The sequence below is a fragment of the Patagioenas fasciata genome, chromosome 18 (assembly GCF_037038585.1).
Source record: "Patagioenas fasciata isolate bPatFas1 chromosome 18, bPatFas1.hap1, whole genome shotgun sequence".
NCBI lineage: Eukaryota > Metazoa > Chordata > Aves > Columbiformes > Columbidae > Patagioenas > Patagioenas fasciata.
Window position 1 is genome coordinate 991732 of NC_092537.1, and position 23474 is coordinate 1015205.

At 67.5% G+C, this 23474-nt stretch overlaps 2 protein-coding genes across 11 annotated transcripts in view; one reads left to right on the forward strand and one right to left on the reverse strand.

The window, feature by feature from the left end:
* BAIAP2 (BAR/IMD domain containing adaptor protein 2) overlaps window positions 1–1731 on the forward strand; it is a 40198-nt gene extending 38467 nt beyond the window's left edge. For all 5 annotated transcript variants that reach the window (XM_065852740.2, XM_065852739.2, XM_071816694.1 and 2 more), the window contains one exon: window positions 8–1731. In XM_065852740.2, coding sequence (XP_065708812.1) covers window positions 8–33 — 26 coding nt within the window. In that variant the 3' untranslated portion in view covers window positions 34–1731. The remainder of the gene's footprint in view (window positions 1–7) is intronic.
* On the reverse strand, window positions 1609–23169 carry AATK (apoptosis associated tyrosine kinase). 6 transcript variants are annotated; one of them, XR_011741841.1, is made up of 15 exons: window positions 14285–14751; window positions 12922–13055; window positions 11815–11956; window positions 10939–11018; window positions 10613–10731; window positions 10037–10124; window positions 9741–9874; window positions 8985–9069; window positions 8184–8305; window positions 7875–8024; window positions 4631–7772; window positions 4360–4495; window positions 4042–4278; window positions 3662–3867; window positions 1609–2848 (listed from the first exon to the last, which is right to left on the reverse strand). XR_011741841.1 is itself a non-coding variant. In XM_065852731.2 (14 exons), exons 1-14 carry the CDS (start codon window positions 23094–23096, stop codon window positions 3839–3841), a joined length of 4680 nt encoding a protein of 1559 aa, XP_065708803.1. In that variant the 5' UTR covers window positions 23097–23169; the 3' UTR covers window positions 1609–3838. The 6 variants fall into 6 exon arrangements, 5 of the variants coding, with proteins under 5 accessions (XP_065708803.1, XP_065708804.1, XP_071672791.1 ...); XM_065852731.2 differs by lacking the exon at window positions 14285–14751 and adding an exon at window positions 23015–23169 and having other exon boundaries at window positions 1609–3867; XM_065852732.2 differs by lacking the exon at window positions 14285–14751 and adding an exon at window positions 22619–22833 and having other exon boundaries at window positions 1609–3867.
* Window positions 23170–23474: the final 305 nt, after the last annotated feature.

A 23474-nucleotide genomic window follows, 5' to 3' on the forward strand; every position in this document is an offset into this window, starting at 1 on the left:
TCCGCAGAAACCCCTTTGCCAACGTCCAGCTGAAGCCAACGGTGACCAACGACCGCTCGGCCCCGCTCATCAGCTGATCCGGCAGCGCCGGTGCCCGCCGTGCCGCGCGGCACTTGCCGCCTCCTCCTCGCTGCTGCATGTCCAGCTTTCCAGGACTTCATTTTTAGGCAGAATTTATTTAATCCTGCTGCTTTCAAAGCCAAAGGCTAAAGCTAGTGCCCTAGTTCTCTCTCCTCTAGACCCAGCTCATTCCTCTCGGTGGCGGAGGGTTGAGCCGCTGCTGTGCAGCCCGTCCTTTGCCTGCGTGGAGCCACGCACTGGGACCCAGAGCCGGGTTTGCTTCTGGGCTCAGCAGCCGCTCGCCGTGGTGGGGAGCACGGGCTGCGCTGGCAAACGGCTCCCAGAGCTGAGCTGAGCTGCGCGTCGGGCTCACGTGGGGCAGTGACGATGGTACAGGGGAGATGATGCTCCCCCTGCTCCCCCGCCCGGCCAGGAGGGGCCCTGTGTGAGCCGAGGGGGTGGTGGGAGCCGTAGGCAGCTCCCAGGCTCCTGCGAGACCCCGGCTGCCCACCCGGGCTCTGCTCTCCCGGCCCAGACTGGGAGGCAATGGGTGGCAGCACTGTGGCCCCCGCTGAGACAGGGACGGGGCCGGCTCCGCTCCCAGAGCTCCTGCAGCTCCAGGTCTCTGTATATATATATAAGTAAGTAAGGTATTATGGTACTGCTGTAAAATATAAGCTAGGAGAAAAAAAACCAAAAAAACAAAAAAAGCCACTTTTGGAGGCGAGGGCTGTGTTTAAGCGCGTGCCTTGGGGTGCCCAGCGGCAGAAGGGGCGCTCCCCTCAAACAGGCTCTCCCATCCAGACCTCTTGCTTGGCTGCTTGCTCTTCCTCTATTAGTAGGGCTGTACGAGAGAGAGAGAGACATAGATATAGATAAATATATATATGAATATATATATACACACACTTGCTAAGCTTATTGCTGGGCTGTGCACCCATGGGCAAACTGGTGCCCGGGCTGTTCCTGCGGCTCCCGGCTGCCCCGAGCCAGCGCAGGGGCACATCCCTGGCACCAAGCAGGGAAAAGGGCTTTTCCAGGCAGGAGCCGCAGCTCTCGTGGGGGCAGCACCTGCAGAGATTTTTGCCTTTTCTGTTGTATTTGTCCTTTTTGCACTTTTTAACCCCCGAAGCACGCAGAGCCGCGGGCGCGTGGTTTCCGTGCAGCTGGGCGCTGTCCCCGTCAGGCTGTGGCTTCTTCGCCGCCGCGTCCCCGCCGATGGCTTTTGCAGCTCTGTCACAAGGAAGTGGCTTCTCCTGCGCCCACCCGGGCTCTGGCCCCATACTGGGGGGGGTCTGGCCCCATGCTGGGGGCTGCTGCCCACTGGGCCCCCCCAGGGAGTCCCCCCGTCCTCCAGCCAGCCCTGGGCCTTTGCTGCACCTCCTGCTTTGGTGGCACCTGCAAGGTGCAACCTGAAATAATTTTTTATGAGATTAAAAACCCAGTCATTTATGAGCAATAAAATCTCGCTCCACACCCCCACCCGCGGGGGTTTCCTCGAGGGGGGGCAGCTGCCCGTGCTGGGCAATGATCTGGGCAGGAAACGGCTTAAGATATTTTAAAAACTTTATTATTGGCCCGATGATATTTGACACACATGCTGGGAGCTGTATGGACATCAGCACTGATAAAAAATACAGCAATTATGACCCGTATTGATAAAATAGACAATGTAATAATAGCCTTTCTATTAAAAAAACTATTCAAGACACAGTTCTGTCCTCATGCTGCCCTCCAGAGGCAGGGACCTGCGGCACCATAGACCAAACCCGGGCTGCGGGGAGCGGGGCGAAACAAGGGGGGGCAGGACCAGCATCCAACTGCCCTGGGTGCAAGGGGGGAGTGCAAGGGGGAGAGCGGGGAAGGGGGTCAAGCAAAACCCCACACACAATGCGGAGCAAACCCCCGCAATGCCAGCGGGGCGGCGGAGGGTGGGGGCTCAGCAGGGTGGGTGCTGTGGGATGGGCACCCCAGGCACCCCCCGGGTGCATCCTGCACCCCACGGCCGGGTGCTGCGCCCGTGTCACCCACCAGCACAGGGTGATGGCACCCCCCCCCCCCCCTTCCCCCAACACGTTTGGCAAAGAACTTGCAAAAGCAGCACCGGGGGGACAGGGGGTATGGGAGGTGTTACAGGCCAGGCTGGAGCTTAAATAAAACACGTCTATAAAGCAATAATCGCTGTCAGTGACTGGCTGCAGCAGGAGGAGCAACCGCGTGGGGGGCAATAACGGGGCAGGCACAGCCGCCCAGGATTTGGGGGTGAAGCTGGGGTGCCCCAGCACCAGGCTGACCCCTGGGTGGGGGGCACAGCCCCCGCACCCCTCCCAGCAGCCTCCTGAGCGCTGGGACACGGAGCCCCTGGCACCAGTCCTGACCGTGTGGGTGCGTCTGCGCACGCGTGTGTGTCCGGGCACGAACACGCGTGTCCCCCGGGCACGAACACATGTGTGTCCCGTGCATGAACACGCGTGTCCCCTGTGCACGAACACGCGTATGTCCTGTGCACGAACATGCGTGTGTCCCGTGCATGAACACACGTGTCCCCTGTGCACGAACACGCGTGTGTCCTGTGCACGAACACGTGTGTGTCCCGTGCATGAACACACGTGTCCCCTGTGCACGAACACGCGTGTCCCCTGTGCACGGGGCAGCTGAGGACATGGGGCGGGGGGAGCCAGGGTGGGGGGCATTTCTCACCTCAGGGTTTGGTCTATAGACCCGAAAGGAGCCAGCCCTGATTTCAAGGTTTCGCTCTGCTCTGCTTACTTCCATTTCCCTCTGGAAGCTGGAATTGCACAATTATCCTAAGCCTCAAATGAACTTAAAAAAATATCAAACAAACAAACAAAAATGAACAGAACAAAGAACCATGAGTGCCCCCCCGCCCCCCCCCAGCTCGTTACGTCTCTTTGGCAGCAACAACTTAAAATCACATCAATGTGGGTTCAGTCAACATTAAGTTTTGTTTTTGTTTTTTTTTTTTAGGATGGGTTTGGTTTTTGTTGTTGGTTTTTGTTCTTTTTTTAAGTCCTTTTCTTTAAATACAAAAATAGCTGGGTTGGGGGGGGGCGCCACCCCGTGGGGGGCAGCCAGGACCACCCATGCCCGCCCTCCCCGTGCTGCTCCCCAGCCCTTGGGGGCCCTCACCGGGCCAGGTCTGCTCCCCAAAAAGCAAGGGGGTGGGAGCACCCCGTCCCTGAGCCCCCCCCGAATCGTGCTGCCCCCCCCAGGAGCACGAGAACAGGGGACACACAGGGTGACATCAAGCAGCGGCAGCAGCTGGGGGTCACTGTGGGGCAGCCGTGGGGCGGCCGAGCCGCCGCGTTGGGCTACGGCAGCGAGGGGCAAGGCCAAGTGCAGGGGGCAGAGGGTGGCACGGGGGTGTGGGGACAAACGCTGCCTTGGGGAGCACGCGTGGGCAAGACGCCAAGGGGGGGACTTCACTGCGGGGGGCACTCCGCGAATGTTAGCGAGGTCAGGGCACTACCCTTTAAATGCTATAATTTATATATATATATGTCTATATATATATATGTGTGTCTATTTTTACACGCGCACACGCAGCCACCCGCACACGCACACGCACGCCGTCACCCACCGCCTGGCCCCGGCGGCTCCACTCCCACTCGCAGCAGCAAACCAGCAACTTCTGATAAAATCTGCCTAAAAAAACCAGCGTGCGGTCGGGAGCCCCCGGCCGGACCCCTCTCCAGCCCCGCCGTCCTCCGCCGCCTGCGCCGGTGCCGGTGCCGGAGTGATGCCCGGCGCCGCTGCCTCACTCCCGCTCGCCGTCTTCGCTGCTGCCTGCAACGAGCGGGGAGGCGGCGTGAGCGCATCCCACGGGACACGTGGCCCTGCAGAGGGGACAGTCCCCGCCGGGCACAAGGGCAGGGTGTCCTGCGCACCCGCGGCTCCCACCGCCAGGCACCGCGGGACAGCGGCTCTACAGCCCCGCAGAGCAGCGCGCAGGGGACTCACCTCCTATGGAGTCCATGTCCGAGTCGGAGACGTGGGTGATGGAGAACCGGGACACCGGGGCGGGCGAGACCGTGAACCGGGAGAACTGGATGGGCAGCACCTGCTTCTGTGCCGGCACCACGGCCGACAGCGCAGGCACGGCCGGGTCGGGCTCCGCCGCAGTCCCCGTCAGCGAGGACATCAGGGACGGCTTCACCGGCATGAGCGGAAAATCGTTGTCCCACTCGAAGCCACCACCTGTGCCAGGGAGCAAGGGGCTGAGCCCACCGCGGGGTGACCCCGCCTGTCCCGTGTCCCCCACGACCCCCAGCTCCTTACTCTCTTCCGAGGCGTTGCCATCTGAGTCGTCCGAGGCTCCTGGCCTGCCTGCCAGGCTGGGGGGGCTGCTGCCAGTGGGGGGCTGCCCCGAAGGCTGGGGGGGCTCCGGGAAGCTCAGCTCCCGCGTGGGGCTTTCCTGCACAAGGGGAGACAGGAGGGAAGGGACGTCGCTAGGGACACATCTGAGGATGGCTCTTGTCACCAGTCCCCAGCACCCAAACCTCCCCGTGGTCATGCCCAGCGCCCAGCTCTGCCCCCCGCGGCCACCCACCTGGTCAAAGAGGTAGATGGTAACGTCGTCGTAGAAGGAGACGGCCTTCTTCTTGCGCTCCAGGTCCTCGCAGAAGGCCTCGGAGAGCAGGCTGGGCATCTTGAGGAGGCTGCGCAGGTTCCTGCTGCTCTGGCTCTCGGCCACCACGATGGGGACGGCCGCCGGCTCCTCCTCGCTCTCCTCGCTCTGCTCCTGGATGTTGTAGCAGCGCAGCTCCTCGTCCGACTCGTCGCTGTCCTCCGTGTCCTCCTCCTCCTCCTCCGGCTCCTCGTGGCGCTCGGGGGCGGCCGGCCGCGGCTCCCGGGGGGACGGGAGCGGGGAGAGGCCAGGGGGCGACTCACCCCTTGGTAGCAGCGTGCTGGGACCCCCTGGTGCATCGCCCACCCCAGTTCCCTCCGGGGGCAGCCCCAGTTCCCCAAGCCGCGGTGCAGGGGACACAGTCTGTTCAGTCCCGGCTGCAGCTCCCCCAAGTCCAGGGACACCCTCAGGCACGTGGGTCCCTCCAGTGGACACCGGCTCCCCGGGGCTCACTGGCACCGGGGTCAAGAGGAAAGTCTTGGGCGGGGGACGGGTGTCTCCATCGGGGTGCGGGGAGCTGCCCGGTGCCAGCCCCGTGCCAGCGGGTTGCTGCTCAGTGCCAGGCGCTTGTCCCATGGGGCTGGCCGGGGTGCTCCCAGTCTCTGCCCCCCGCCAGTCCCCCACCAAAACCCCCGCCAAAGGCGCATCCACTGCCAGCACCATGCTGAGCGCGGCCGGGGGGCTGCCGGGCGCCCCCGGGGGGTGCAGCGGGTCTTCTCCCAACATGGGGGTTCGTCCCAGGTCCTGCATGGGGGACTGGGGACCTTCCTCTGCCTCAGGGGTCCGGGACCCATCGCTGTCCTCCTCGTCCTTGGGGCCACGCTCGGCCTCGGTGTCGTAGTCGGAGAAGTAGGCAGAGTCCCGGTAGGGGTTCTTCTCGGAGAGGCTGTGCAGCTCGGCCCCGAGGGCGGTGGAGAGCTGCGTTTCGGGGGCCGGACCCTCACCCTCGCCCCCTGGCAGCCCCGGGGGTGGCTTCCCCAGCTGGCTGAAGGTCTCTGGCTCTCGAGGTTCGTGGGGCTCTTTGAGGACGAACTCAGGGGACTCATTGTTCTCGGTGTCGTAGCCGCTGTCGAGGGCCCTGGGCTGGCCGGGTGCGCAGGCGGTGGGGCTGCAGACCTCGCAGGAGCTGCCTGTGGAGGGGATGTCCAGCGACTCCAGGGAGTCCGGCGTCCCCACCTGCTTCTGCAGGGACTTGAAGGCTGGTGCCGTCTCCACCCGCTCCGTGTAGTCCCCAGAGAAGTCAGTGAAGACGCCAGAGGTCAGCTCCGCCGTGTCCTCGTCACTCCCCTCATCCGTGCTGGGGAAGCTGGTGCTGGAGAAGGTCTTGTCCGGTGTCCGGTCTGTGTCACCAGCAGCACACGTGCTGCTCTCGGCAGCCGCCTCCCCCGGCACTGGTGCAGGCACCTCTGGCGCAGGCTGGGCACCGTCTACGCTGGGCTCGGTGGGGGGACTGGGGTTCGGGGTGGCAGTGCCAGCCATGGGGGTGGCCTCCCCCGGCCCCGGCGCAGCTGTGGCACGGGGCAGTGGGCTACGGGCAGGGCTGCTCCCCTCCGTGCTCTCATCCGGGTGGGCATCGTGCTGGGCCCCCACTGCGGCTGGCGGGGCCGTGCCGGGGCCCCACGGTGTGCCGGGGCTGCCAGCCAGCGCTGCTGCCTGCGAGCGGCCGCAGGTTGATGAGTCACGGCTGTGCCAGGCCTGACGCCGCGGGGAGGGCGAGCGGTGCGGGGAGGAGGAGCCGCCGGCCGTGCCAAGGGGCTGATCCTGCCAGGGGCGGTGGAAGTCGCGGCCCAGCGGGGACCCCTCGAGCTGGGGTTGGCTGCACAGCACGGTGCCCAGAGGCTTGGCCATCAGCCCACGGAAGGTGATCATGCGGCGGTAGCACCAGCTGTCCCCGGCCGGGGGCTCGCGGGATGCGGGGCTCCCACTGCCGATGTTGTTGTTGGAGGAGCTGTTGGAGGCCCAGGGCTGCCGCTGAGCCGGGGGGCTGGAGCCCTGCGGGTGGGGGGCTCCGGGGGGAGAGTCCTCGCTCAGCTCCAGGGTCACGCAGTCTGGCTGAGCCCCGCTCTGTGCCGGTGGCCACGCACCTGGCGGGGCTGCCCGCGGCTCCCCGTACGCCCGCGGGCTGTACGCACAGTTCACCGACGGAGAGACGCCCAGCGGGTCGGTGAAGATGCTGGGCTGGAAGCCGGGGATGGGCCAGTCCTGGCGGCCTGGCTTGGGGGGCTCGTCCTCCAGCAGGTAGCCCTCTGCCCCACGGCTGGGGGGCGGCTCGTAGCCCCCCGGCTCCTGTCCCGGGCAGGGGTAGGGATAGTACTCAGCACACTCCCAGGAGCCCTCGCTGGCCGGCGCGTGGCCCAGTAGCGGTTCCATGCTGAGGGACACGGTGGGGCTGCTGTCTGAGTCGTAGGCGCCGCTGCCGGGGGCACCCTGGGCTCTCCAGCAGGACGGGGGGCGCGGGGAACCCCGCTCGCCCGCGGGGCTGTAGGTGCACATGGCGTAGTCCAGCTCGGCACTGCCCTCGCCGGGCCCCTCGATGCGGATGTAGTACTCGCTGCCCAGCGAGGGGCTGTGGGCGCCCAGGATGGGCACCACGCCGGGGGCCGGCAGCGCAGGGCAGCCCGGCCCCTGGCACTCGTAGCAGGAGGGAGAGACCCCCAGGTTGAGGTGCCCCGCAGTCGTGGCCGGGTAGTAGAGGTCGTGGTAGCGGGCGGCACTGCTGGGGCTCAGGGAGCCCAGCGGCGCCTGGAAGTGCTCGGTCTTGGTGTGCTCCCACTTGTACTCGAAATTGAGGCCGTGGCTGGTCTCCATGACGGTGAGGATGTCGTCCCCATCCGAGGGGAAGCCGTCAGCCGAGAACTGCTCCAGGAGCGGGAAGGAGGAGAGCTCAGCACCATGGTGGCTGGCGCTGGCATTGCCGTTGGGCTTCATGGAATTCCAGCGCTTTTCAAACTCCTCCTCCGCCTCCGTCGTCCCTTTGGCGCAGAGGTAGGAGAGCAGGAGATGAACCTCCTCGGCCGTCGGGCGCTGCTCGGGCTGCAGCCAGCAGAACTGCATCACCTCGTACCTGTCACAGTCAGGGGCGAGGGGCCATGGTCAGCCCCGGCTCCCAGCCCGGGGTCAGGGACGGGGGGATCAGGGTGCGGCCACAGCCTGGCCGGGTTCTCACCAGCGCTCCGACAGCGAGAGCTTCAGCTGCGGCTTGGGCAGCTTGAGCTGCTGCTCCTTGATGGCGTAGGCCAGCACTTGCCGATCGGAGTAGTGGTCGTACGGCTGGCTGCCCAGCTCAAACAGCTCCCAGATGGTGACGCCCAGCGACCTGTGGGCAGAGCGGGATGCTGGGACCACGGGGAGACCCCGCACGCCCAAAAATCACCCACCCCAACACATCCCGCTGATGCTGCCCTGTGCCAGCCACCTCCCTCCGTGCCCGCCGTGCCCAGCAGCAGCCGCCCCGCGCCCCCCAGGCCCTGCTCACCAGACGTTGCTGGCCTTGGTCTGGTCCACGATGAGCAGGTTGCCGTGCACCTCGTCGATGAGCTCGGGCGCGATCCAGCGCAGCGGCACCCACAGCTGGTCGGCTGTCACAAAGTAGTCGTCCTGCCAAGTATGCAGGGTCAGTACGAGAAGAGAACGTCAAACCTACGCGTAAGGGACCGGCCACACCGCGGCAAGAGCTGTCCCCAACCCCACCACCCCCACAGCCACCCCCCGCTGCCACCCATGTCCCCGAATGCCCCCAGCACGTTGTGCTCCCTCTGTCTGAGCCCCCAGCCCCCTCTGCCTGCTCCCCTGTCTCCCCATCCTGAGACCCCTCCCGCCAAGCCCCCGCACTCACTGGCTGTGATCTCAGCCCTGCAGGAGCCACAGGCAGGACAGACAGACAGACAGCCTGCCCCCAGGCTGACATGCTGGCAGCTGCCTGGCAGGGGGGCACATCCAGGCAACAGCAGAGAGCCCTCCTGGCTGCATTGCACTCTGCTGAGCAGGAGGCCAGGGCGCTTGAGGGGAACAAAACCCCCCTCTTTGTGCTCGGGGTGGGGCTACTGACCCAGGGAGACCAGCCTGGGGGGGCTGCCTGGTCCTGGGGTGCAAAGAGCCCCTTGCACGGTGGTCTGTGGGACTGCACCCCCCTGCTGCCCCAGCAAAGCCCAGGGGGTGCCCTTGCACCACTGGGGAGGGAGATGTGTGTCGGGGGTACAGGGCTCAGGGTGTGTGTGCCCACAGCTCTGCCATGGGGTCCCTGCACGCAGCCCCCAGCCCCCCAAACCAGCCTTACTTTGTACTTGCAGTGCGAGAGCCCATAGTCCCCGATCTTGACGGTCAGGTCTGCGGTGAGCAGGCAGTTCCGCAGGGCCAGGTCGCTGCCAAGCAAACCCCGGCGCTGTCACCGCTGCCCTGGGGGGGCAGGGGAGCACCCACCGCCCGGGGGCCGAGGGTCGGTGCTCGGGACCCCCCCGGCAGCGCCGTGGCTGGCGGTGAGAGCGGGCGGCTGTGCGGTGGCGCGGCCGGCGGTCTGACTGCCGAACACCGGGCGTGCCGATAACCAGCCACCGAATGCACAGCAGGAATGCCTGCGCGGCTCCAGCTGCGCCTCGTCCGTCCATCCGTCATGCGCTGAGCCCAGCAGAACGCGGGTGTCCCCGGGCAGCGAGAGCCCTGACACGGGGCTGGGCTCCCCGCGGCTGCTTCAGCCCCGAGGGTCACACAGAAGGGGCACACACAAGACCCCCGCTGTAGCAGGGCCCACCCAGGATCCCCACAGCAAAGTCCCCCCATGTCCCCCCACCCGCAGCACTGGGTACCCTCATAGGGACCCACCCATGGAGCGTGGGGAGGGTCCAGTGGCCCCCGATGGCAGCGCACCCCCTCCTCAACAAAATCACTGATGCTGGAGTCTCTGTCTGCAACTCACTCAGCACCAGGATATTGTTGGGCAGGAGGAGCAGCGGTGGGGTGGAAACGCTGGCGTCCTGGGGGCTCCCTCTGGACGGACCCCCTGAGCCCCGAGCCCCCGTGCCCCAGGCCAGCCTACCTGTGGATGTAGTTGTTCCTGTGCAGGTGCAGGACACCGCAGGCCACCTCGCACGCCATCCTCTGCAGCGTCAGCGGGTCCGGGGTCATGGCCTCGGCCCCCCGGCAGCTCCGCAGGTACCCCTTCAGGTCACCCTGCAGGGCAGTGTCACTGTCACCAGCCACGGCAAGCCCACGGGCTCAGCATGCCCAGCTGAGCGCTGCCATGTGCCATGCCCTGCCCTGCCATCCATCCGCGGTACCTGCGGCAGCACCTTGGCGAGCAGGACGGGGCACGGGGGGACGCGGGGGACTTACCAGCGGGCAGAACTCCATCACCAGCAGGTACGGGGTGACCTCGGCACACTGGGCCAGGCACTGCAGCAGGTTGGTGTGCTGGAGGGCCCTGTGTGGGACAGAGAGACGGGGGCACATCAGCACTGCGCCGGCTGGGGCGGGGGGACGGCAGCAGCCCCTGGGGAACCATCTCCCTGCCCTCCTGCTGCTGCGCTGGGGGCCAGCGCTGGGAGCGCTGGGAGCGGGTACCAGCGCGTCCCAGCACCCCGGGACACGCCACAAAGGGACACTTGTTCAGCTCTGCTGGGGCAGGGAGCAGCTCCACACCCCCAGCCCCGCTCTGCCCATGACCTCAGCGCAGCCGCTGCCCCCGCGCTGCCGGCAGCTCCCGGCACAGCCCTTGTCCTGCCACAACAAGCGCCCGGCAGACGGACAGAGCCGTCCTGCCTGGAGAGCTCAGCTGGGCGCCTCCCAGGGCAGCCACAGCTCTGCTCGCAGCCGAACATGGCACGGGGGTACCAGGCACCATCCCACAACATCCCCACTCACCGGTGTGCCCAGTGCAGCAGCGGCACCGCGGAGCAACCCCGGACATACCTGTAGGGCTGTGCTTCCTCCAGGAACTGCATCTGGTCCTGCACGCTGGCGCTCGCCTTCAGCTCCTTCACCACCACCTGGGTGCTGCTGATGCCTGAGTTCACCTCCCCCAGGAACACCTGCGGGAAGGGACAGGCTCATCCTCACCGTGCGCCCCCACCTCACCCCAAACCCCACCTCACAGAGCCCCCTCCCTGCAGCCAGCATCCTGTGGGGTATCCCGCAGCCAGCATCCCGTGGGGTGTCCCACAGCCAGCGTCCCGTGGGGTGTCCCACAGCCAGCGTCCCGTGGGGTGTCCCCAGGGGAACCTGTCCCAGCCGCTCACCTTGCCGAACCAGCCGTGCCCGATCTCCTTCAGGTAGAGCAGGCTCTGCCGCCCCAGGTCCGCGGACTTGAGGAGCTGCACTGTAACAGAGCACATCCAGCTGCCCGCGCGCCCTCCTGCTGCCCCTGCCCGCCCAGCCTGCCCGCGTTACCCTCTGGGCCCGCTCCGGCCCCCGTGTCCCCTCTGTGCCACCCAGCGCCAGCCTCTGCACCGTCCCGGGGGGCTCCGGAGCAGCCGTCCCCAGGCACCCTGCAGCCAGGGCATCCTCCCACCCAGGCATCCTCCCGCAGGGGATGTGGGGTCCCAGTGTCCCCAGAACGGGTGGCAGCCACAAGCTGGCTCCCTGCCCCTTCTCCCCAGGGAGAGCGGAGCCGAGCGGCGGGAGCTCTGGCATCCAGCCCCTCCTGGCCCCCCGGCACAGGTCCTGCCCCTCTGGCACCCGTGCCAGGGGCGGGTAGCAATGGGGCCATTGTTGGGCTGCGCCGCCCCTCGCCGGCCCCCCCACACCATTGCCGTTCAGCAGGCCGGGAGGGGGCCCACATTCCTCTCCCACTCACAGGCTTGTTTACGCGGGGCTGGGGATCACAGGTGCCATATTTTGGGGTTCCTGTGTCCCACACCAACCAGCGGGGTGCAGGCTGCTCCCCAGGGATGGTGCCAGGTGCACGGCTGCGGACAGGTCACCAGGACCCTTGCACACTGGGACAGTGGCAGCGCTCGCCACTGTCTGTCCCCTGTCCAGAGCTCTGCTGGGGCCACCCCTCCTTAGCAGGGGGGATCCCCCATCCCCACCCCATCACACCAGTGGTGCAGGACCCCCAACCATGGAACACAGAGGTCCCGCAAGGACCATCACCCGTCCCCGTCGCAGCTTACCTGAGCGCCCTGGCTGCTTGGCCATGGGCAGGGAGACCTTGGTGAGGGGCAGCACATAGACCTCGGGGCCATGCTGGGGGGCAGGCGAGCCCTGGGCTGACAGCTCCGTCACGTAGTCGTCCCCCTCGGCGTTCTCGAACTCCTGGGCCGGGGAGTGCGCGGGGGGGCACACACCGAGCAGAGACAACTGACCCCGTGGGTTCCCCACCGCCCCGTGCACCCCTCTGCCCGCTGCCCCGACGGGCTCGCCCCACAACAGACCCCCGGGCGTGGAGACCCTCCCAGCGCACGGCCCCGCTACACCCTGCCGGCACCCCCCCACGGGACAGGCACCCCCTCCCCACCGCCCTGGCACCGGTACCTGGCTGCGCCGCCCGGCCAGCGCCCGGAAAGCCGCCTGGGCGAGCAGGTAGGCGATGGTGAGCATCTCGCCCCGCGCACGCCCAGCCCGGCCTCATGGTGCTGCCATGCACGCCATGCACCACGGCCCGCTGGACACGGGCAGCGCCCGGCCGCGGCCCTGCACCCCTATATAGCCACCGCGGGGGCACGAGGGGGCTCATTGTTCCTCTCCGGTGCTCCGGCCGGTGTGGGACGGTTACACAACAGCCCAGCGTGTCCCCCCCAGCCTGACCCCCTCCCGCCGCGGGCGCCACGAGCCTCCACAAAAATCTCAGCAATTAGGGAAAAACCATTTCTCGGCACATTCTGTGCCTGTGAGGTCAGAGTGCCTCCCGCCCCCGGGGCGTGCGGGTGGGACCGCAGCCCTTAACCATGGCAGACACGGCCCCTGTAGAGCTGGGAGCGCGGATGGGTCAGGATGGGGCCCGCAGTGATGCTGAGCCCGCAGACCCAGGTTCTGTGCAGACTGGGGATCCTGACTGGGTCAGGATGTGACCCACGGTGATGCTGAGCCCTGCCAGTGAGGGGCTGAGCTCCCCCAAGCAACGCTGTCCTGTGCCGGGCCATATCCTGCACTGGTGCTGGCAGCAGCGGGGGATCCTGCACCGGGATCCCCATCCCTTGCTGGGCCCCTGGGGAAAAGCTCCCCCAGTCCCCCTGGCCCGAGCAGACCCCTGCCCCCGCGTCCCCGCGTCCCCAGCTCACCTTGAAGCCGATGTCCCCCTTCTTGCAGCACAGGCAGGCCAACATGAGGAAGATGAAGGTGAAGAGCCCCGAGAAGGAAACGGCCACGACAGCCAGCGAGGAGGACCAGGAGAGCTCGCTAAGGGGGGTGCCGTCTGCGGGGACAGGAGGGGCGTGGGCTCAGGGTGGGGGGACAAGGGGGACATGCGGCTGTGCCCAGGGGTGCTGCTCGGGGTGGGTCATGGGATGCAGGGACACATCAGGGGCTTGGGCAGGGAGCAGCCGGGGCGGGGGGTCACAGCACTGTTGTGCCCCCTTTGCTGGCCCAGCTGCTGGCCAGGATGGGTGGGGAGCCCAGGAGGGACCCCAGACCCAAGGCAGGACCCCGCCAGCAGCTGGCACGGACGGGGACGGGCACAGCCGCCGTGGTGATGCAGGGTGGCAATGACACCTGGGGAGCAGGGCTGTGCTGGCCCAGGGGTCACCAGTTCCTGCCCCATCCCATCCACGGAGCTCAGAGACGAGATCTCCAGGGAAGGGTCTGCTGGAGACCCACCAGCTCGGCTGGGAGCCCCTCCAGGCACCAGCACGTCCCAAAACCCAGCACCCGCCGCCCCCTCAAGCCCGTTCTGCGTCCCCTCGGGGCGGCAGGGAGCACGGTGGCAGCAGTGGCGCCCAGCGCCCAGCCACCCGGCCCCACCAGGCCCCTGCCATCAGCTGCAGCTGCCACATTACTATTCTGCCTGGCGCCTGCCCGAACAACCAGCGCGATTGTGGCAGGAGGAAGCCGGAAGGTGACGGCGCTGCCAGCAGAGCCGGCCTCGCCGGGGACCCGCACGCAGCCCCGCGGTGCCCAGCACGGTGCCCTCCCCGTGGGACACCGGGCTGGGACGGTGCCCTGCCCGACCCCACAGCTCCGCTCAGCCACCTGAGTCCCCATCCCGCACCGCGGTGCCAGCACTCGGGGATGCTCATGGCACACGCGGCTCCTGCACGCGGACCACAGGGCATCGCTCCATCGTCAGCCCTGTGCCCCGACCGCCCGACCCTCTGCTGCCGCCCGTGCCAGGCTCAACGCTGTGCATCTGGCTCCTGGGACACATCCCTGCTCGCAGCACAGAGCACCCGGCTCCCGGCACAGCCGCGAGCGAACGCACCAGCCCCGTGTGCTCTGGTACAGCCCAGGCCATGGCGAACTCTGCCAGCGCTTGCCAAGGAGCTCAAGAGCCATCTTCTACGGCTGGAGGATGCACAGCTGAACCTGGGAGGAGCGGGGGGTGGCGTTCCCCCTCCTTTCAGCTGGTTTCCATGGTGAACACACTTTGTACCGTGAATGTCACCATTTTCCCTGGATAGTGGGACAGCAAGAGAGAAAATGACTCACTGAAAAAGAGCCTTTTGAACGCTGACGGGGAGCAGAGCGCGGTGACAGGAGCCCTTCCATGGGGACCGTCAGCTGAGCCGCCCCTCGGCTGCAGCTCGGGAACCGGCGTTGTGCAAACAACCACCCTCCGAACCAGCGGGCCTGGGAGCTCCAGCTGGTCCTGCCTCAGTTTCTCCACCTGCACAACCAGCGACCTGGGAGCCATGACCAGCGCAGCCTGGGCAGGTTCTGTGCTGTGGCGGGGCCACCACCACCACCGTGACCTGCCACCGTGACCCGCCACCCTGACCCGCCACCACCGTGACCCACTGCGACCCACCGCCACCATCCCGCTGCCGGGGCTGCCAGCGCTACCCTTCCCCATCACCACAGCACAGGTGTTTGGTACAGCGATGGGAATGTGGCAGCATTTCAGCAGCCAAATACTTCCAAAACCAATTCAAACGCACCTGCAGCAGCAGCTGCCAGAGCACTGGGGTGCAGGGCCACCAAGAGCACCAGGACACAGGGACACCAAGAGCACCGGGACACAGGGCCACCAAGAGCACTAGGACACAGGGACACCAAGAGCACCGGGACACAGGGACACCAAGAGCACCGGGACACAGGCTGCGTGCGGTGTGAAGGACTGCAGGGCTCTCAAGAGAAGCCGGGGGTCCCACTGCATCCTGCACCCCATCCTGAGGCTCTGCCCCGCTCCCAGGAGCAGGGTCCGTGGCAGCCTGCTCGCACGTCTGCCACTGCGATGGCCTCTGTGCCAAGGCCACGGTGCTTGGAGCCAGGGCCAGCCCTGCATGGTGGGCACAGGCGGGGGTTTGGTGGCAGCAGTGGGGTCACAGCTCCAGGTCCAGCCCCAGCAAACAGGAGCAGAACGGCAATGGAGAGAGACTGCGGATGCCGGTGCAGCGGGGTGCAGCAGGGTGCAGTGGGGTGCAGGGGGGCACACATTGCCCTCCCACCCCCTGGTGCTGCCGCCGCACACCCCGCAGCAGGCAGAGCCCTGCGCAGCGCTGCCCGCACCCCCCAGCCCGTTGCATTGCCCACCCAGCCCAGGTCGCAGTCCCAAACCCCGGTTCCTAACGGGGACACAAAAAGGCCAGCAGGACCCGGGGTGCCAGCCCTGCAGCGTGATGCTGCTGCCCGTGACACCGGCCACCGTGCACAGCCCTTCCCTTTGCTGACTCACGTTTGCCGGGTGCCTGCGGCCGCCTGGCCGGCCATAGCCGCTGCCGTGGCAGCCGCTGCCGTGGCTGCCGCTGCGCGCTGGGCGATGCTGCGGCCGCCGCTCGTCAGTCCCCGGAGCCGCGCGGAGCCCGGCGCGGTGAGCGGTGGCTGACGTGTGCGGAAGGGACGAGCCGGGGCTCCCGCAGAGCCCAGCGGCAGCTCCCAGCCCGGGGTGATGCTGCGTGCGGGGCCACGGGCAGGCGGCACCCGGCTCCTGCCCACCCAGCCGCTGCAGGCAGGGCTGCCCAGCACCCCGCGCCAGGCACAGCACCGGCAGCAGCCACAGGGCACAGCACCCACAGCCCCTGCGCCCACCTGGCCTCTCGCTGCAGGACCTGGTGCAAGCCACAGTCCCCTGCCTCAGTTTCCCCATCTGTAGTTCACAGAGGGTGGCGGCCCCCAGGACCATGGAGGGGCTGCAAGGAGGGATGAGGGCTCGCAGGCCAGACCCCGCACCGCAGGGCGCAGCCCCCTGCAGCAGGTGCCCGGCTGGGAGAGGCAGGATTGGGGCAGGGAGCAGGGCAGGATTCAGGCAGGGAATGGGCAGGATTCGGGCAAGGAGCGGGGCAGGATTGGGGAAGGATTTGAGCAGGGCAGGATTGGGCAGGGAGCAGGGCAGGATTGGGGCAGGGAGCAGGGCATGATCCGAACACACAGGACCCATCGGCACTCCCAGCCGCGGGCCCCGCGCTGCCCTGGTAACGTGAGTCCCCAGGTCCGTGGGCAGCTTCCAGGAAAGCGATTTTACACCCCACCGGCCGAGCGCTCTGCTCACCCACACGCATCCAGGCGGCACCAAACCATCCGCTGCCATTTAGCCTGCAAACGCGCGGCTGCTCCTCGCGACTGGCTGCCGCTCCAGAGGGAAACTGAGGCAGCCGGGCCGTGGGGAAGAAGCGGGACGGCTCCGGGTCTGCTCCCCTGAGCCCAGAGCGGGGCTGGCACCACCTCTGCTGCCACCCAGCAGCCCGGCACGGTGCCGGTACCCACGGCACCCCCCAAGTCTCCGCCGGAACCCCACGGCGGGCGGTCAAACCCGGGGCGCGAGGAAGCAGCACCCTGCACCCCCCAGCCCTGGACCGCCCTCCCACCAGAAACAGCCAGAGCCACCCGGGCACCCCCTCCAGTGATGAACAGATCCACTAATTTGAAATGCAAGGCACGCCTTGTTAATCTGGTCTCCTTTATGCATCTTCTAATGTGGGCTTATTTAACCAATGCAGAAGTATTTTTGAAAGGACTGATTCTTGCCTCTTAATTCTGGTTTTATCATCTTGGGATGAATTTGCAGTAAAAAAATAATTAGATGGAAAAGAAAATATCATCCATCATTTTCTAATGTGACGAAATAAAAATTAGGGTTGTAATAAGTGCAGGCCACGCCGCATCATTGTTGTGCACGCACCAAGCGCCTCAGCCTGATTGGAAACAAAAAGCCAAGTTCCCCCATGAAAGCCGTCGCGGCTGCAGAGCCGGCTCCAGCCACACCGCCCGACCGGAGAAAATAACAACAGATAACAAAGCATGCAGAGCAACATTCGATTGATTATTTAAACAAATTCTCCTGCTCAGCGTTTCAAATCAGATCTAAGTGGGCGCTGCAAAGCCTCCCACGCTGGCAGGGATGCTCCAGCTGCAGCGCGGCAAACCCGGCGTCCCGAGGGGCAGGACCCACCTCGGCCCTCGGTGCCCGGGGGGACGCGTCACCCCGGCGCTGCCCCCGCCAGCCCGTGCCGGGACCGGCGCCAGCACCGGGGCTGCCCCTGAGCGCGGCACCGCGGTCCTGCCAGCGTGCGGCACCGGCCGAGACGAGGCTCCGGCCAGAGCCGCGTTTACGTAACAGCGGGAGAGGCAGCGCGGAGCGGAGCAGCCTATTTTTATCAGAAACGCTCGGAGGCGTTATGAAACCAGGAGCTTTGGCTCTGGAGCGGAGCGGCGGAGCAGGGCCCAGCGCGGCAGGGGATGCGTCACGGAAACCTGGGCAGGGGTCTGGCAGCTGCGGCAGCCCCGGGGGGCTCTGACCCGCTGCAGGGGACCCCTCACTGCCATCGAGCCCGGAGCCGCTCCAGCGGTGCAGCCGGGCACTCCCTGGGGCTCCTCCTGCCCGCCGCACACCCCAGAGCCATGCGGTGCTGTCACCACGAGGATCACCGGGCAGCAGCCACAGGCACGTCACAGCCCCGCGCACCCAAGTGCCACCCAAATGCGGAGGGGCCCAGGGACCACCGGCAATGGGCTCTGCCACAGCTGCCACAGCCACAGTGCTGGCAGCACAGGAGGCGAACGGAGCCACCCTGAGCCGCAATGGCCAATGCCAGCCCTGAGCAGCAACGTGTGCCGAGGGCCTCTTGTGGCATCGGCACAGGGGTCACCCTGCGCTGCTGAGGCCACCGGCAGGACGTCCCCACCGCAGCCCCGCTGCTCCAAGCCGCAGGGAGCGGCGCAGCAGCAAGGTGCTCGTGGCACTGATCGGGGGTGCTCAGTGCCAGCCAGCCCAGCACCCCCTCCACCACGCCTGCTCCCGGCCAGCCCCGCGGCGCCTGAATCACCCACCAGCCATGTGCACGGAACACATGGACCAGAGAGCCCACAAAACTCCCTGAGTGCTGTGCGATGGCGGCGGGACGGCTCGCGGCTGGAGCGGGTCTCAGCCCTGCTCCAAACACCAGCCTGGGGCGCAGCCAGCGCGGCAGGCGAGCCCGGGAGGAGCACACGGCCTCACCGGCACTTCAGAACGGTGACGGGGCAGCCCGGCAGCGGGGCAGCCCAGCACGGCCAGGACAGGAGCCTGGCAGCACTCCTGCCCATGGCAGAGCCGGTCTGTGCCCAGCCAGGCGGGCAGCGCTGCTCCATTTACTGCGTTTGCCTACGCTGGAATTTTCCTTCACTCCAGTAATTAAAACGAACCGCTTAACACGGCTGCTGGCACCAGGCTGCGCAGGAGGACGCTGCCCGCGGCTGGCACAGGGGAAGGGATGGGAACCAGGACCCCCCCGATGCTCACTGCGTTCATCCTGGGCTGGGTGACAGTGGCTCTCCAGGAGACCCTGGACCTGCTCCCCCTTCCTCCGGTGCCAAACCCTGCCATGCTCACCAGACCCGCGTCCCCTCCATCCTCCAGCCAGCCCCGAGCTGTGCACCAGCTCCTGTACAGCCCCGGCGCTCCCGTCCCCCGTGCACCCAGCCAGGCTGGAGCGGCTCTGAGCTCAGCCGACGGCAGACGATCTCACGGCAGTGGTTGCCCTGAGCCGGCCGCACAGCACACTCGGACGATGCTTCCCGGGCTGTCGGGGGGATTAATGCCCAGAGGAGATTTATTTTCCTGCCACTGGGCACGCTGAGTCAGCACAGCTCGGCTCCTCTCCGTGCCAGCACCGTCACCCTCCGGCCCTCCCACGGCTGCCCCAGCCTGGCACCCGGCACCGCATCCTTGCAGGGTCCCTCCAGCTCAGCCCACCCCAACAGGTAAAGCCCCGTGCCGGGCCGTGCGCCGGGGCAGGCGCAGCTGGGGATGAGCAGCGGCTGCGGGACACGGCTGGGACATCCCCCCTGCACCCCAGAGAGCCAAGTCAGAGCGGCACTGGGTACAAATGGGCTCCGCAGAGGGACCAGAGTGGCCCAACAGCCACTGCAACCTGAGCGCAGGAGCTGCCCGACCTGTTGGGGATTTTCCAGCCCAGGGCGTCAGCGGGAGGGAGAGGCAGCGGAACACAAAGTAGGGAAAACTGGGAAGCACGAGTTGCCCACCCTGCCTGCCGGGGACCAGCACCAGGCAGGCTCCGGCTAAATACAGGCCCATCCAGCAGGAAGGATGCGACCATGGATGCGGCCATGGATGCAACCACGGATGCGAGCATGCATGCAGGTGCACCGCGAGCCCCCGCCACAGCCCCAAGCCGCACAGCGCGTTGGCAGTGCCGGCACTGCCCTGTGTCCCCAGGCCGAGGCAGCTGTGGCACGATGAGACGGCAGCGGAGCCCCGCTCAGCCGGGGGCACACGGTGCGGGGCGGGCAGAGCCCCAGGGGGTGCTCCGGCACGCAGTGTCCCATGAAGGCCTGGAGCGCCAGGCAGGGAGCCCGTGAGTCACAGCCCACTCCCGCCCTGGCAGCACGGAGCCCTTTCAACCCCAGCATATTAATTTCTCCTAATTGGCCTTGACAGGGATCCGTATCGCCATCCAGAACGCAACCGCCCGTGTGCGTGGGGAGGGAGCGGCACACGGAGCGGGGAAGGGGGAGCAAGCAGCACCCCCGGGGAGCAGCGCTGCCGGATCTGTCCCCCCGCAGCGCGGGGTCCCGCTGCCCTGCAGCGCCAGCGCCGCCCCCGCGGCAGCCCGGCTGTGCCGGGGCAGGGGCTCCCACACGCTGCCCACCACTGCCCACCCTGGCACCCCTGCGGGCACTGGGGGGCACGGACTCAACCCCCTGCGGTGTGCCCGGCCCTGAGCCCGTCAGCCCGACAGACGGACGGGTCCCACGCCGCTGGCACCTCCCACACACCTCATGGGAAACGTACGGCGAGGAGGATGGCAGCCGCGGTGCTGCCGCAGCCATGCTGGGGGTTTTGCTTCCCCCATTGCTGCCACCCCCAGCTCTCCCTGCCCTGAATCTCCCCTTTGCATCCAGCCCCAGCTGCACCTTCCCCCTGTCCCCCCCGGCGTCGTCAGTGACGCAGTTGGCACCGGGGTGGGAGCACGGAGAGTGCCTGGCCCTGGGTTTTGGCTGCTGGGGTCCTTCTGGGTGCTATGGCCTTTTGCCACCACCGTCCCCCAAATCCCTTCCCATCCCCGTGCCAGGAGCAGATGGTGACAGCAGACACGGAACGCCAGCACTCGCCAAGCTGTTGCCACTGCGTGGCGGGACTGAAAACATGGAGCTGGGGGACCCCCCCCATCACCTGGAGTCCCCGGCGTGGGTACAGAGGCCAGAGCCGGGTCACACAGCCGGAGCGGGGAGCGGCGGTGTCACAGCCACCGGCAGACAGTGACACCTCATAGCCCCCGTGGGACGGGGAGGAAGGCCAGGGCGAGTGGGGGGAGGAGAAAACAGGGAAGAAGAAATAGGTGGGGGAGAAAGGATGTTTCTCACAATTTCAAAATGCGCTCCTGGGTCTGAGACAGGGAAGTGCGGGCTGGGAGTGGGCAGGGCGGGCAGGGCGGGCAGGGGGCGAGGGAGGGAGCAGCCCCTTCCCCCCACAGAGACACCCTCACGTCCCACAGCAGCTTCACTGCCAGGGAACCGGGAGCTGCTGACCCCAGCGCAAAGCGCTGCCCACCCAGGTGGCACGGGGACGCGGCACCTCCGCCCGCTGCCTCCAAGCAGCGCCTGCTCGGCCGGGCTGCGCAGGTCACGGCGCCTCCAGGGCAGGGAGCCGGCACCCAGTTCCCCGGGAAGCCCAGGGATGGGGCTCTGGGCTCAGCATGGCCGGCGTGGCAGCGTCCCTCACCAGTGGGGCAGTCAGTGCTCTGCCAGTGGCTCCGGCGCTCCATGCACCATGCGGGAGCATCTCTGGGTCTGGCCTGTGGATGGGCAAAGGGAGATGGGAACCCGGAGACCGCGGGGCTGGGACCCTTCCCCGGAGCCCCCGGCACCGGGAGGCAGTGCATTCCCCTGCGCGGTGCGCACCGGCCCGGGCAGCCAGCACAGCCTGGCATGGGCACGTGTGATGGGTGAGCTGAGCAGCCTCACCAAAAACATGAGCTGAGGCCAGAGCACGGGCTGCTGCAGTTGGCACATCCCTTCGGCACCCCCAGGTGACACCGCTGCCACCGCTCCCCACTGCTGGCTCAGCCCACCGCCCGGCCCCAGCAGCTGTGGCTTCTCCCTGTCCCTCCCCAGGGGACACAGGGACATGACACCAGGAGCTGGAGCCCCCAGGTCTGTCCTGTCCCCTGTCCCCAGCCACGGTGCCACCACGTCCCACAAAGCGCTTCCTCCTCCTCCTCCAGACCGGCACAGGCAAACCCCAGGGAAACCGGGCTGGTGCAGGCAGGAGGTGCTGCCAACGGACAAAACCAACAAAGCCGTGAAATAGAGAACAGGGTTTGCTCCCCACTTGGTTCCTCTCCCTGCCGGTTCCCGTGGGTGGCAGCCATACGGCGGCAGCCGAGCCCTGGGCCTGGGTGCGCGGCAGCACGGCCATCGGCAGCGATGGAAACCTTGCAGAAGGATTTTTAAATCAAACGTGCCCTGTAAATCCTCAGGTTGACAGGATTAGCACAGCAAATGGGGCACCTCACAAAAAACCAGAGAAATACCACGCTGGAGGCTGAGGACAGCAACCACGGCTCCATTCCCAGAGCCGCTACATTTTACATGCAAATAAAGAGGTTTCCTCCTGAGCAGAAATCGATGCCGAGCAGGCTGGGAACAAAGTCTCTGGCAACGGAGACACGGTTTGGTGAGTCCCAGCGTGGTTCATTTTTAAATCCCCCCATGGATTCAGACCATCCGCAGCCACCAGACCCAGGGCCAGGGGAGCAGAGCGCTGCAAACGGAGGGGGGACCGGGACCCTGGCAGGGAGGGACGCAGGAGCTCAGCACCGCCAGCCAGAGCCTCCGCCACCACCGCGTCCAGCACCGGCAACGCTCTGCCTCCTTCGCGGTGATGGAGGAGGCGAGGGGAGAGGCGCAGGACCCGCGTTTTCCCCGGTTTGGTAAACAAAGGGCCGGTGCCGAGGCCACCGCCAGCCTCACCGGATGTCCCCACACCTCGCCGGGGTCCCCACGCTCCGCGGGCAGCGGGTCCTGCACGCGAGGGGTCCCCGACACCCTGCGTGGGGGAGCCCCCCGCAGCGGCAGGGACGCGGTGCCAAAGGCAGCTGCCGGCGTTTGGCAGCCGAGGAACGAAAGGCAGCGGCGAGGGGGAGGCTGCGGCTGCGGCGGCCCCAAAACGCGCACACACAAAAGCCAGCCCCTGCTCTGCTCCCGCGCCTGCAGCATCTTCCTGCAGCTGCGGCGAGGCCGTAACACGGCGCTTTACATAACAGCCTGCGCCCCAAAACACCCGCTGCCCGTCCCCCGGCTCCCCACCGAGCACACCGGCCCTGCCAGCCCGGGGGGCACCGCCAGCCCCCCAACCCCGCGCCGCGTCCTCCCTCGCACCATCACCATTATCGCTGCCGCTATTATCCCATCGCCAGCCCGGCGATGCCTTCAGAGGCAGCGCAGCCCCCGGGATTCCTCCGCACGCTCCAACCCCGGGGAACAAAAAATCCGTCCGGCTGCGGCAACGGTCCCGCCACCGCGCCCGGACGGCTCCGGGAGCCCGGACGGTGACACTTCCCGGCAGCGAGGGCGGGGGATGCTCCGTGCCCGGTGCGGTGTCGGTACCGGCACGGCAGCGCGGGCAGCCGGCGCGGGGCTGAGCCGGAGCCAAGCGGGGAGCGCGGCGGCGGAGCGCGGGGGTTGCACGGGACAGACCCCCGGGGGTGGCGGGGAGGGCTCGGGGAGCGGGGGCACGGCGGGGGAGCGGGTGCCCGGCGGCCCCGGGGCGGCGGCACTCACCGGGGTCGAAGTGGGAGCTGAAGGCGAGGCTGGGGCTGAGGAACGCGGCCGACATGGCAGCGGCGGCGGCGAGGCGGCCCATGGCGCGGCGGGAGCCTCCCGGCCGCCGGCTGCCGCTGGCCCCGCGCTGGGCACGGCGGCGGCGGCGGCGGCGGCGGCTCCTCCTCCATGGCGGCCGCCGCGGCCCCGCGCCCCGTGCCCCGGGGAGGGGCCGCGCCGCCGCCGCCGAGGAGCGGGATCCGGCGGGGGGGGGGCGGCAGGTGGCGGAGCCGCAGCCCCGGGCCCGCAGCGGGACCCGCCGCTCCCCCGGGACGCGCCGCCGCCGCCCCCGCGCGGCCCGGCCGGGGCGGACGGGACCTGCCGGGACCCGCCCGGGACCTTCCAGGGGCGAAGCCGGGACCCCCCCACAGAGACAGCCCCTCCGGAGCTATTCCGGTGCTGAGCCACCCCGGGCATCGCC